The sequence below is a fragment of the Hydra vulgaris genome, chromosome 02, assembly GCF_038396675.1.
Source record: "Hydra vulgaris chromosome 02, alternate assembly HydraT2T_AEP".
In the NCBI taxonomy this organism is placed as follows: Eukaryota; Metazoa; Cnidaria; class Hydrozoa; order Anthoathecata; family Hydridae; genus Hydra; species Hydra vulgaris.
The window spans coordinates 44,183,801-44,199,259 of NC_088921.1; the positions used below are offsets into that span (position 1 = coordinate 44,183,801).

General features: G+C 26.2%; 1 protein-coding gene across 4 annotated transcripts in view; it reads right to left on the reverse strand.

Moving 5' to 3' along the window:
• Window positions 1-2,223: 2,223 nt before the first annotated feature.
• LOC100201708 (ethanolamine kinase 1) overlaps window positions 2,224-15,459 on the reverse strand; it is a 50,202-nt gene continuing 36,966 nt past the window's right edge. For all 4 annotated transcript variants that reach the window (XM_065791041.1, XM_065791039.1, XM_065791038.1 and 1 more), the window contains 3 exons: window positions 11,975-12,042; window positions 2,948-3,021; window positions 2,224-2,422 (listed from right to left, as the gene is read on the reverse strand). In XM_065791041.1, the coding sequence (XP_065647113.1) occupies window positions 2,341-2,422; window positions 2,948-3,021; window positions 11,975-12,042 (224 nt within the window). In that variant the 3' untranslated portion in view covers window positions 2,224-2,340. The remainder of the gene's footprint in view (window positions 2,423-2,947; window positions 3,022-11,974; window positions 12,043-15,459) is intronic.

Consider the following 15,459-nt stretch of genomic DNA (forward strand, 5'->3'; position numbering starts at 1 on the left):
TTAGTTGTAATGATCAGAGATTTAGTTGTAATGATGCAGACTGCCAGGCGAAACCCCAAGCCATATTTTGTGATTCAGATGGACTTTAGTGACTTTGCCAAATTAAAAGAGACCTACTTTACCAGCATTAGACCATGTAAAAAAGTTGGTGATCCCACAGTAAGCAAAGGTTAGCATGCTCTGGTACCACTCTGATGGAAAAAAGTGGAGTACAAACTTTTTAGAGGTTCCAGTGAATGAAACTCATTACCCACTCGTTTCAGGAGCACCCAGAACACAGTTGAATGGCTCCCTATGTACACTAACTGTAGGCCTATCAGCAAAAGAAAGTTGGATGATCTTCAAAGCATGAAAACTATCTTACCCAAAGATGTACATGCATTTTATGATGCACTTTCATTTCAATGAACTTTGAGCAATAACAATTATTCAATACCGCAACTAGAAAAGTTACCTTACAATATAATATTTGAATAATTTAAAAAGTTATCTTAAATACATTAAATGTTTCAGTAATGTTATTACATACTAATCAAATAAAGCTGTTTTTGTGTGTTACTGTTACTATAAAATTATATTTTTGTTATTAACATGAAAAAAATTGTGTTTTTTGAAAAAAAACTTTTATCAATCATTTTTTTCTCTTGTAAATGTATTATTAAGTAGTACAATAAATATGTATTCGCATGTTACTAACTCTTTCTATTGTAATTTTTTATTGTTTTCTTAGAATCACAATCACCTAAATCATAATAAGAACTTGTTTTATTGCCTAAGTCATTTTCTTAGGATACCAATCGCCTATATCCGATTGTGTCTAACGGTAATACACAAACCACTTTTAAAGAAATATATGAAAACATCTAAGCCACAAAATAAACCAAAGTGACGTAGCAAAAGAAATACCGAAGTTATTCAGTTTTTTTTAGTTTTCTCAAAACAAGAAAAAATTATTTAGGCGATTGTGCTATGATCGTGACGATATTTGAAATACATAAATAACTTGTTTATTATTTATAGAGCTCATAAAGATTCCTGTTTTTTATTAGTTAATTTTAGTTAAATATAATAAGTTGTTAATTTCGTTTTAATTCTTTATTTTTTCTCAGTTGTTGTATTAGATTTCGAGTGAGAGTAAAAAAGTATGATTTATTTTACAAATAATTAAAAAAGGGCATTAATAAAAGACTTGATAACTCTTCAGAAATCAAAAATAAAAAGCTTGATAACTCTCGAGAAATTATTATTAAAAGGCTTGAAAACTCTAAAATGACTTTTTTTTTTTAAAACTTTTTAAAGCAATCAGAATTAATACCTGGTAACTCTAGAGAAACAACTTTCGGGTCTTCCATAAATAACGTGATAGGGTGGAAAGTGTTAATGATTTTGAATGGTAACATATTTTTGTGAAGTTTCCGATTTTGTGACGCAGCATATTTTTTATTTTCATTTAAACATATTTGAAGTCTAGAAAATTTTTTCATTTTAATTAGAAGAATAGGTAGCCAAAAATTAACCCTCAGTTGATGTACAATCCACTGCTGCTCAAATTTGAGCTAGTTGATTAATGTAGACTCTGCTGTGTCTACGGCTATATTGATGGATGATATAGCCGTAATCGCAGTTTACGGCTATATCAATCGATGAAAAAATAATATAATTATTTAATAAAAATTAATAAAGATATAAGTATTATTAAACAACATACGTGGTTAATACACACAGAACATATACTTCAAAAACAAAAAATATTAAAAAGAATCAAAACATTCTGATCCACAATTTGAATCCCGCAATTCCTCTTTCGTCCATCTATTTGCGTATGACACTGCAGTGATGACAGAAATATTAAGATTATATATTTATTATAAATCTAAAGTTATTTGTCAATTTAGTCACTTAATTTATAAAATTTTATATGAAACTATAGGAGTACAAAAAGTAGTATTAAATTATATGTATTGAAATGTATTAACTAGTTAATTCAAAGAAGTTAAGAAAATTTAAAAAAAAAATTTTTTTAGGAAGAGGAGGAAGGGGAGGGGGATGAGGGGTTCGTGACCTAACTTATGGACGTCGCCAATAGATTGTTGCAGGTTGAAAAATATAGTTCTATGATTGACTGATTAGTGGCATGTGACTATATTTTAAATATTTCAAACTTTCAACACGTCTCTTTGTGTCAAGTCCGTATTCCTTAAATAAAGAAAAAAACAACAAACAAAAAATTAAATTATTTTAAACTAAATAATTTATTTTTTTATAAATAATTGTTCAAATAATTTTTTTTAAGAATTCCTAAGAAATGCAAATATAAACTCTTCTAAAATTTTCATTTCGCTAAATAAATTCGGCATTTTTTCCAATAGTTAAAAATGCATCTTTGTGTTTAAAATATTCATTCAATCTCATCGAACTATACCTGTAAATACAAAAAATTTAATTTAAAAATCATCAACTAACCCAAAGTAAAATAAAAATTTGTTTTAAAAATAAGGTAAAACTATAAAACACCAAATCATACGAGTAAAACTACACATAATATAATTAAATACATCTTAACTAAAATTATCAAATAGTTATTAGGCATTTAATTAAAATTATCTACAGTTGTGATCTTAAAACGAGTTTATTATTTACAGTTGCGATCTTAGAATGAGTTTATTATCTACAGTTATAATCTTAGAGAGAATTTATTACACTTATACAGTCGTACCTTTAAAATGATTTTACAACTCAGTTGTAAAATAAGATTGATGTTAATAACCTCGTTTTTTGTAAAATAAATCATAAGTTATGTAACTATGTACAAAATAAATCATTAGATATGTAACTATTTATAAAATAAATCATAAGATATTTAACTATGTATAACTTAAATTAAAAGATATGAAACTATGCTCAACTAAAATCGTTATAGTTAATAAAAAAATTTAAAATATCATACCAAAGAAAATCAAAGTTTATATCTGAGTAATGTGCTTGGATTAATGCCCAAATTCCCCAAAACAAGTGTGACACCTGTAAAAAAATCAAACAAGTCTAAAACTTATAAAATAAAGTGAAATATGGCAAATTGTCACGATGGTATATAAATTATCACAGATATTGAATAATCCAAGAATACTAATTTCAATAAAATTCGGATATTGGCTTTTAATTGATAAAATATCTGCAAACTGAGTTTGTTTCACTGGAAAAAGTTATCATGTGACATTTTTTTTTGTTTCTACCTGTTTTAAAAACTAATTTTTTTCCTCTGCACACCAGTGCTTTAAAATCTTCTTTCTATGTTTTATTTTCATGATGAAGATGTACTGACTAAGCATAGATAAAATGATAAATATGTATGTATGTAAATATGTATGTATGTATGTATGTATGTATGTATGTATGTATGTATGTATGTATGTATGTATGTATGTATGTATGTATGTATGTATGTATGTATGTATGTATATATATATATATATATATATATATATATATTTATGGCGTTAAAAATGTTGAAAAATCTGAAAATCAGAAAACCTTCGGATTCTTAAAAAGAAAATAATGCTCAACAAACTTCTACTTAGCAGCTAATCTTAAGGTGCTAAAAATAATTGCAATTATGTATAGCAGTTTAGTAGGGACGTAAAGAAAAATACTATTGTTTATATTGTGACAGTGAAAAGACAAATCTGGGAGAACTGAGAACTTTTAATAAGTTAAAGTCGCTTTATGGACTTTGCTAAATATTTTGGCTTCGCTAAAAATGGATATAATGGCTTTGCTAAAAATGGACCTAAGAAACGTTATATGCAAACATTCAAAAATGTTATAAATCCATGTCTACTTGATGTGGTTGGAGATAAGAATCTACTTGATGTAATTCCTAAACCAGAACTTCATTTGCTGATGAAGATTGTGACAGTAATTTCAAATGTGTTGTGTAAGGAACTTATTATTGGTGACTGAGTAGGTAATCATAGGATAGTATGGCATGGATTTAATGGGGGTGGATTGGATGGTAGAAATGCTAATAAAATTAGAAAGCTCCTGGCTCCGAATTATAATCTAATATGATGTGAAATTATTACATAATGCAAGCTTTTATTTTGAATGATGTTAACATCAACCTTTAGTAGTTAATAAAGTGCTTTGAGAATGCCATTGCAAAGTGTATTAAGACTTTGAAGGTAAACTTGAATTACATAAATTTTTAGGAAAGGAATCATTGAATATGTTGAATTAAACATGAATACATTTTTATTTACAAACATTTTATGTAATAGACATACTATCTATTAGGTTTTAGCTTTTACTTTGATTTATAAAACTGAAAATTATGTAATGATTAATTTCAACCAAAATCTTTCAATGGGATGGAAAGGTCTTGTTATTGAACACCGCTTTGTTATTTTCGTAAAAAAAAAATTAAAATGCCATTAGGAGTGTTTGCTGATTAATGTTTCGAATCTGTTTATCACAACATGTTTAAAACTCTGAGTAATATATATTTATATATTTTACTCAGAGATTTGAGTAGATTCTCAACATCTTAATTAAAATTGAATCATGGATTCTGAGCATTATTGGAATACTCAAAGATTAGAACTTAAACAACATTAAGTCATATAAATCAATAATTAAAAAATCTTATAATTTGTGACAGCTCAATCCATAAGTTTATATGAATTTTTTATTGTAATATATTTTGAATTTATTCTTGACATGTATTATGATTTGCGTATTATATTATACATATTTGTAATTTAATATTCTATAAACCCTTAATATTCGGGTGTAAAACATTTTTCAAGCTTTGCTTCAAAATTGAATATGTAAGTGAACATCAAAATATTTTTTAAAGAAATATTATAATATTACTATATTCCCTTAAAATGTTAGAAAACTTTAAAGCAGGGAGACAAATTTGCCCCAATTGTTTAAAACGTTGATTTTCTCATCAAGATATGCACTAAACAACTTGTTCTCTATATAGACACTAAACAACTTGTTCTCTACATAGATCAAACTGTTTAATAAATGCTTGAAAGAAGCTTGTTTTCCTACCTGCTGAAAAAGGGCATCTGTGGTTCCAATTTTTAAAAACTCTGGAAAACACTCTGACCCCTTTATTAATTGTCCAATCTCTCTGCTAGCAAGGTAAAGGTAATCAAGGCAATCAGTCTTCTCTCTATTAGCTCAAGTCTTAGGTCTTTTAGCTTAAGTCTTAAGGTCTTTGAGTCTTTAATCAATAAATTTCTAACATTTTGAGTCTAATATCTTAATCTCTAACAATCAATGCTGTTTTCAATATACCTCCATCGTATTCACTATAGAAACAAAAGTTTCTATAGTACATTAGATGGAGGTAAGGAGGAAAAAGCTATTGCTCTTGACACTGCAAAAGCTTTTAATAAAGTTTGATATATTGGTTTACTCCATAAGTTAGCTTTATTTGTAGCTTCATTTGGTGTATCTGGGAAAATTTTTGAGATTAAGTTAAATCCTTTCTTTTGTAACCGCACATAATAAAGTCATCCTTGACGGCTAATACTCTTCTTCATTTCCATTAAATTCTGGGGTATTTTAAGGTTCTATGCTTGGATCTTGCGTTGTTTTTTTTCGACATTAATGATTTTCCTGACAATCTTACATCTAAAGTAACTCTATTTGACGATGACTCAACTTTATAATCCTGTCTTGACAAAAAGTCTTTTCTTCTCGATAGCTTAGAACAAGCAGCAGATCTTGAATCTAATATCTCTTCTGTAACAATTTGGGGCTTGCAGTGGCTTGTGAATTTGGCTTCAGCAAAACTCAGTTATTTACTGCAAACAACTATTATAATACTGTCAACATTACTTTATTAATGAATGCTAATCCTCTCACTTAGTCTTCTTCTTTATGTCTTCTGAGATTATCATTCACTATTGACCTCTCATAGAAGCTATATATCCATTTATAAAGTATCTACAATCTATTATACAATATACACAAACCATTGTGAAGTTAGAACCTGCCAAGGCTGCTTCTCTTTATTGTGCTCACCAATATTTTACTCCTAATTTTATTCTCTACCTCTACAAATCTCTTATCCTGTCACCCTTATTCTTGCTTTTTAACATTATTCTTTGTTTTCTAGTAACTCCCAACTTAATAGTGGTTGCTTGCAGCCTTGTGGGGAGTGAATAAGTTTTAAATATATATGTATATACATTTACATACACACATATATATGTATATACATTTACATACACATTGAAAGATTTAAGATGGTTTTAAAAATAACTACTTATCTCCATCCAATGTAATATTAAAATTGTTAATTATCTTGATGTAAGATCGAACCTGATTGACAGTTCTTATTAACCATATTGTAAACCTAATAACCAACTTTTGTTTGTTCATTCTGATTCAAACCATCCACCTAATATAATAAAAGAGATCCCTCACACTATTGAGTTAAGATTATAGACTATGGCAGTAAATGAAACTGTTTTCAATAATTCCATTCTTCCGCATGAAGAGACTTTACGTAAATTAGGATACGATTCAAAACTCACCTACCAACCGCAAATAAACAAAAATGAAAAAAGACATAGCAAACGTAAAATTATATGGTAAAACCGACCCCCCCCCCCCCCTGTTTAGCAAAAAGGTTGAAACTAAAATTGGAAATCGCTTCTTAGCTTTAATTGACCAACACTTTCCAGTAGGACACAGACTTCATAAAATTTTTAATCGAAACTATATTAAAGTTAGCTATAGTTGCATGCCTAATACCAAGTCTTTTATAAATGCACATAACAATAAAATTTTACAAAGCGATAAAAATAAAACATCAAAAAAATGCAACTGCATAGACAAAAAAATTTGTCCATTAAATAACCAATGTCTATCTAACAATGTCGTATACCAAGCCACTGTAAATTCTGGAGATCCTCAATTCAAAGATAAAGTTTATTTCGATATAAGTGAAACCACATTTTAATTAAGATATGCCAACCATCTTAAATCTTTTAATGTACCCAAATTCTTGAACTTGGGTACACTGAACTTCCAAAGAAATATGGAAGCTAAAAATCGAAAAATATAAAACCTGTTGCTACATGGAAAATAATAGCATGATGTAAGCCCTACAATCAAGCATCTAAAGTTTACAACCTTTGTCTCTGCAAGAAATTTCATATATTGTCATATAAAGGAGAAAACTTACTAAATAAAAGATATGAAATAGTATTAAAGTGCCGGCATTCAAAGAAATTTTTACTATCCTTATTCAACACCGGGGACTAAAGCCTTTGACATTTTTTTGTTTTTGATTTGTTTTGTTTTTGTAACGTCAGAACTCGTTCCACCGTAATTTTAATTTGTAATTTTTAAACGGTTTTTGATGTAATACACAATAGCTGATGATTGCCGAAAGGCATGAAACTCAGAGTTCCACCAAAAGTTGTTTTTATTCATTTTATATAAATAAATAAATATATATATATAAAAATATAAATATATATATATATATATATATATATATATATATATATATATATATATATATATATATATATATATATATATATATATATATATATATATATATATTGAGATACTATAACAACGGTTAATGCTATAAATTGTCATAATTTGCTTTAAAACCATTTAAGGACCTTGAACAAACAACATAGTTTGGCAAAGAATTTCAGTTTTTAATTATTCTGTTGTTGAAGAAGTTATTTCGAAAGAAACATTTTAGTAAGGAACATTATTTTTTATTAAACCCAGTGATCTTTGCACGTTAGTAACTGCTGATTTTACTTACTCGTGCCATTTTGGATAAGCTGATATCAATATACCTAAGTCTCTTTCTAATTTCATTTCTTTCATTTTGTAATTTCTATCTGCGTTGTTAATACTATACTTGGGTGTCATATTTTTAATACCGATGTGCACGACTTTACATTTTTCTTTATTAAGTTTCATTCCCCAAGTAATACACCAGTCGATTACTTTATTGATGTCAGTTTGAAGTTGATTTGGTGCTTTTTAAACACTTTCATCACTATCTATAATTGAAATTAATATACTGTCCTTAGCATATAGTTTGCATCCAGGTACTGGATGCAAACTATATGCTAACTGGGTAGGTAAATTGTTTTTTATATATAAAAATAAGTGGACCGAGTGCAGAACCTTGTAGCACTCCACATAAATACTTCACACTAATTAGATATATTTTTACCCATAATTACCCTTTGTGTTCTTCCCAATTATAAAAGGTTTGATTCAAGCTAGCAACTTCCATTTAATGTGATAGGATAATATTTTTTAAATTAATCGTTTATGTAAGACCTTGTCAAAAGCTTTATATACATATATATTGTGATTACTAATTTTTATATTTTGGGTAAGAGTTTTTATTAAAAAAGATTTCATCATATTTTACAATGATTTTAAAATATGATGAAAAAAAAATTTATATTTAAAACTTGTTGTGAGAGTCTTATGAAAGAACTTTGCTACTTTTGTTGCAGTAGATTTGTCGTTATTTCTGAAAATTTTTTTGCGATCTGGTAAGTTTAAGTTAATTTGCCCTTTGATAATTTAAAATACTATATAATAGAGCAGTAAATATATTAAACTACTTTTAAAAATACTTGAAAAAAAACAACAACCTAAAATCTAAATTAAAAAATGTAAACACTGGGGAACATTTTGAAACTTTTTTTCTGTTAAATAATATTTTTTTTGTTGCAATAACCTCGTTTACAAATAGAATTAGCGCTTTTAATCTTCTATCCAGATGAATGGAAGTTGTTTATTGATAGCTTGAAGCAGAGCTGAAAGTGTGTCCTTCTACACAATGGCAATTTATATGGTGCAATTCCTATTAGGCATTCGGTTATTCTTTGTGAACAACATGATGTTGTAAAGATAGTCATTGATTTATTGCAATATACTATTGCAATAACTCAATGACTATCTTTACAACTATATATATATCTATATATAGTATTGACCTTGAAACGGTGTGCTTCTTTCTTGGACAGCAACATGGGTACACATATGTGCTTCGGCATCCTTGCTTTTTTTGTATGTGGGATAGCAGAGCTCAAAAGCATTTGATAGAGACATTGGGCACCAAGATCAGATCTTAAACCTGGGATCCCAACATTCTAAATGAGTCACTTGTTGATAAGAAAAAAATAATATTCCCACCTCTGCATATAAATACTATTGAAGAAATTTGTGAAAGCTTTGCCAACTGAGGGTGACTGTTTTAAGTATATTACAATTTCCTGGACCTTCAATTACAAAAATCAAGGGTGGTGTGTTTGATGGTCCACAAATTTGCAGCTTATCAAAGATGAACAGCTCAATGTCAGATCTTGAGAAGAATACTTGGTTATTATTCAAGTTTGTTGCCACGAACTTTCAAGGAAATATATGCGCAAGTAAATAACACAGAAATCATTTATATTAAAGAACTTGGTTGTAACATGAGTATTAGACTACACTTTCTGCATTGCAATTTTGCCAGCTATCCAAGAAATATTGGTACTGTTAGTGAGAAGCAAAGTAAAAGATTTCACTAAGATTTGAAGGTTATAGAAGAACGCTATCAGGGTAGATGGAATGAACATATAATGGCTGACTATGGTTGAAGCATCAAACACGATAGTCCTCAAGTTAAACACTTGAAAGTGCTATAAACAAAGAAAAGTGCTATAAACAAAGGTTACCTACCTTAACTACTTACAATTATAACAACCTTAGATAGATCTTTTGTAAAAAAAGATAACAGTGTTAAACAAACGTTGTATTCAAGGCTATTTCTTAATTATTTCCTTGAATTTTGTATTTTTGTGTTTATGGTTAAAAAATTTGACATGATAGAGAAAAGCTAAATTCAGTTTTGAATTTCCCACCATAAAATTAGTTAAAAACAACTACCAGACTTAAGTCTTCAAAAATTTTGTTCCCTAGTGTTATAATTTAAAAAAAAGATTTTCTGTAATTAACTCTCCATTTTTAGTGAGACATCTTTAAATGTTTAGTTAAAATGCTAAAAAAAAAGATAAATGTAAACAAGCAATTTAAATATTTCAATTAAACAGTCCAAATTAAAACAAGAAGTGAAGTTCATTTAAAAACAAAAACTCTTTTCTATTAAATAAAATATAAGCAACTCTTACTTGTAGTAAATATTTTCGATTTTAACCTATCAAAGTATCAAATCTAAGTATCAAAGTGTTGAATCTATCTAAGTATCGAAGTGTCAAATTTATCCAAGTATCGAACCTATTTAAGTATTGAAGTGTTAAATCTTATTTACTATTTTTATTAATACTTACTTTGATTATAATAAGATTTACAATAAAGTTATAATAAAATCGCATGACAAAATGTAACATGTGTAACAGATTTTTTCATATCCATTATAGACACTGCTTAAGATTTTCAGCCAGTCTTCATACATTTAATTTTTTAAATCAAAAACAACTTTTAACTTTTATCCAGATTTTTATTAAACAGCTATAACAAAGTTTAAATAATAATACTAACAAAAAACATTTATTTTTTTAGTATTTTTTTTTAGTATTTTTGTTTATTTCCTTAGGTTGAAAGTATTTTTTTCTAACCTGTTTTGTTGAAAACATATAGAAAACAATTGCTGTTTAACAAAAACTTCTGTGATGGAAACAGCAATATTTTAAAATTCATATCAAATACTCAGCAAATACTGATAAAATATGATATGAATTTTAAAATATTGATGTTTCAGAGTATTTTTCTAAAATATTGCTGAATTTCTAAAATTGACCAGAAGGTCTAGTAATTTTCAGGAATATTCTAGAAATTCCAAGAAATCTTTAAAACTTTCAAAAAACTTCCAGGACATTCTAAAGCAATCTTGAACTATGCAAAACATTTCAGTTCATGTTATTGGTGAATAAAGGAACAACAATTTGTAGTTGAAAAGCAATTATTTAATTTGAATGGCATCAGGAGGTTGTTTGGATCCATCAGATGTATTTTACTACGTGTGTGGACAATTTATTAAGACAAGATCAAAATAAGTTTTTGGAGGAAAAAAGTTGTAAAATATATGAGGCTTGCAATACACATATCTCATTTAAGTGTGCTACATTTTATAACAATGACATTCTTACACTAAACCAAATTATGCATATTTATTTTGTAATCCTTTTTTTAAATATTTATATATATATATATATATATATATATAATATTTTAATATATTATATATATTAAAATATTATATATATAATATTTTAAAGCATATGCAGTTAATAAATTAAAAACTAGCAAACATTAATAAATAAAAAGATTAAAAATTTTGAAAAACAATTAAACAATTATAGAATTAAAAAAACAATTTTTATTTTTTTGAACTGATTTTATGTTTGTTTAAAAAGTTAAGATATTTTAATAAAATTTAACTAAGATAAAACTGTATAAGAAAAAACTTATAGATAAAAAAACAGTAATGAAAGAAAGCTATTTAAAAAAAATTTTAAAAAAATAATTTAAGACTCAATGTCAACTACTAAAACACATATGTTTGCATTTGTAAAGATATCATCAATTTTGTCAAAAAAAAAAGCGATTGTTATTATGATGACTGATTATCTAGGAAAAAAGTCAGCAAACAACTACAAAAACAAAATGTTTTTCTTTGTTTACTTTTTTCTTTGTATACTTTGTTTACTTTTTTAAATTTTAGTTTAGTAAGAATAGTTTAATTGAAACATTTTTTTCATCATTTCGTTTGAACACAACACATTGACTTGGTTGTCCTTTTAAAGAGAGATAAATAACTTTAAAGAAGAGTGTAGCTTATTAAGGAGAAAGCTTAAAGAAAAGATGTCAAGATTACTATTGGATTCTCTGTTTTTATTGCAACTCAATAAAAAAAACATATGACATTCTTACTAATGAAACATAAGAAAAACATTCTTACTAATGAAAATACTTGAACTTGGGAATACAAACATTCTAGTTCTTTTTCACTAACTTCAACTGTTAAACCTAAAAATATAAAAAAATATTTCACACTATTTATAACAATTTTTAAATTCTAATCAAAATTTAAATATTTATCATTAAAAAACAAATTAGAGTGTACTAAAGGTGCAAAATAAGGTTGCACTAGAGAAACAAAACTAATGTTGCACTAGAGAAAAATAACTAATGTTTCACTAGAAAAATAAGGTTGCACTATAGATATAAAAATAATGTTGAACTAGAGAAATAAGAGTAAGGATGCACTAGAGAGACAAAAGTAAGGTTGCAGTGGAGAGATAAAACTAAGGTAGCACTAGAGAAACAAAAATAATGTTGCACTAGAGAAACAAAAATAATGTTACATTAGAGAAGCTAAAATACAGAACGATCTTATCACAGAGTACAGTGTAAGTGTATACAAAAAATAATGTTACACTAGTGAAGCAAAAATAAAGTTGCAAAAATAAAGAAAACTTTTCCTTTCTAGTTTGTAGTTAATTTTTAAACTTAATCTTAAGTTGACAAAAGCATTATCATCAATTAAACCAATGACCAGAAGAAAATTGATACAATAACAACTTTTTAACAATAATTTTTTATTATCTAAAATAGCATTGCTTTTTTTTTTTTTGTTAGTAATTAAAGTGTTCCAAGAATACAAAATGATCTTATCACTGAGTACAGTGCAAGTGTATAAAAAAAATGTTACACTAGTGAAGCAAAAAATAATGTTGCACTAGTGAAACAAAAATAATGTTACACTAGAGGAACAAAAATAAGATTTCACTAAAAGAACAAAAATAAGGTTACACTAGAGAAAAATAGTTGCCATTAGGGCATAACCAAATCTTGAAATCTGGAAATCGGTACCTGCTGGATTTTGTTAAAAACCAATTAATCGGTATTGGCACCAAAAGAGCAGAAAATAAGTAAATAACCGAAACAAAATATCAAAGGACCAAATAACCAAAAAGACATGTTTATTTCAAAATAAAGCAGAAAAACTCAATAAGTATTTATAGAAAAACATTACTCTGCATATATTACTCATTTCTGCGGTTTTGTCGATTTAACAAACACACCGTATAATGAGCCTGATGTCAAATATTAAATGTAATTATGTAACTTAACAATCCAGATAGTATCTGCAATCGGCTAATACCAAATCAAAAAACCCGGAATCTGGAATCAGCAGAAAAATGCTAATCAGTTATGCCCTAGTTGCCATAATTTTTAAATTTTAATAATTTTTTATTTGTTTGGGAATTCCTTTTGCTTTGTTAAGAGTGGATGTGGTTTTGCATTGCAAATTTTTGTATTTATTTATTTTCAAATAATTGGAAATACTTTGTCATTGGCAAAAAGTTTTTTTCTTTTTTTTTGCCTCTATTATCTTAGCTAAGAAAATAGATACATCAATACATCCAACCCAAATACATCAATACATCCAACCCAAATACATCAATACATCCAATCCAAATAAAATTGTATTACCCTTGTCTAAATCAAACATTCCTACAACATAATCAAAATTACATTTATACAACAAAATCAAATTTAAATTATCACAGCAGAATCAATTTTAAATTTTTACAACAGAATCAAATTTACACTTTTACAACAGAATCAAATTTATATTTTTACAACAGAATCAAATTTAAATTTAAATCAAAATAACAAGAAGTATTTTTCAATATTTAAATTAAATTAGCAACCAAAATAATTTAAGTAAATAAAACATAAACATTCTTTTGTTTTTTCTCATAACTAATAATAATGATAACAACAACAATAATAATGATAACAACAACAATAATAATGATAACAACAACAATAAATGATAACAACAACAATAATAATGATAACAACAACAATAATAATGATAACAACAACAATAATAATAATTACAACAACAATAATAATGATAGCAACAACAATAATAATGATAACAACAACAATAATAATGATAACAACAACAATAATAATGATAACAACAACAATAATAATGATAACAACAACAATAATAATGATAACAACAACAATAATAATGATAACAACAACAATAATAATGATAACAACAACAATAATAATGATAACAACAACAATAATATTATAAGAAATAAAAACAGTATATTATAAGAAATAAAAATATTATATTATACAAACAAAAAAAGATATACTAAAGTAAAATATTTAACATATCTAGGGTGCTAGATATGTTATATATGTTAATCTATCTGTTATACTTTTCTAGTAACAACTTTCTGTATTAAAAAACAAAATGAACAACATAAAATAAACAAAGTAATCTATCATAAACTCATAACAAAAAAAGTTCATACATGTGAATTTCTCTATGCGAGAGAGTTGGTATTGATGGGTTTAGGTAAGTCTCCCTTTTATATATTAAATAATTTAAAGTAGACTTATAACAACATGAAAATTGTTCAAAATACTAATTACAACAATTTGACATTGTACCAATAATTAAATAGCTTTTAGCATATAGTATTAAAATTAATTTTATTTTGTCTCATTATTTAACATTAAAGATATCTTAAATCAGTTATAACAGCAGGAATTTTATCTAAAAATGGATCATGGTAATATAATACAACTAATTGATAATATAATACAACTAATGATAATGATAATATAATACTAATGATAATATAATACAACTAATTGATAATATAATACAACTAATTGTATGGTAATATAATACAACTGGTAATATAATACAACTAATTGATAATATAATACAACATGATAATATAATACAACTAACTAATTGTTTGTTGTTGTAATATAAATATTTTAATTATATTGTTTTTAGCACTGGATTTGGCCAATTAATAAATTGTGAAATAATTTTTAGTAAACAGAAATCAACTACTTAATTTTAAAAGTAGTTAATTTCTGTTTGTATTACACATACATATACTTAGGTATATTTGGCATAAGATAAATCTAGGCAACTGCCTATGGGCGCCATTTTTTTTGTCAGGCATTTTTTTAGTAACACATTAGAATTAACTTTGAATTTATTTGAACTTTTTAAAACTATTCCTATAATTAGTTTAAGATGGCTTATATATAAAAAAATTTTCAAAAATACAAATTTGATTATTTTTTTAATATACTTATTCAAAGTTTATCATTCTTTCAGAAAATATATACATTTGGCATAAAATACTTACTAATATTACCTTACTTAAATATCTATTTATTGGTAAAGTTTGTAAATTGTTTTTATATTTTTTTCATTTTATTCTTTTTTTCAACTTCAAAACTTGATATCTTGAGATTAATAAAAGCTCTTGGACTGAAATTTTTAGTGTATGTTCTTTAACCATACAGATTTCAGGTGTACTAAAACTATCATCTAAGAATAGCTTTATTAATTTTTTAACACAACATCTGTTGTTTTTTTTATGTATA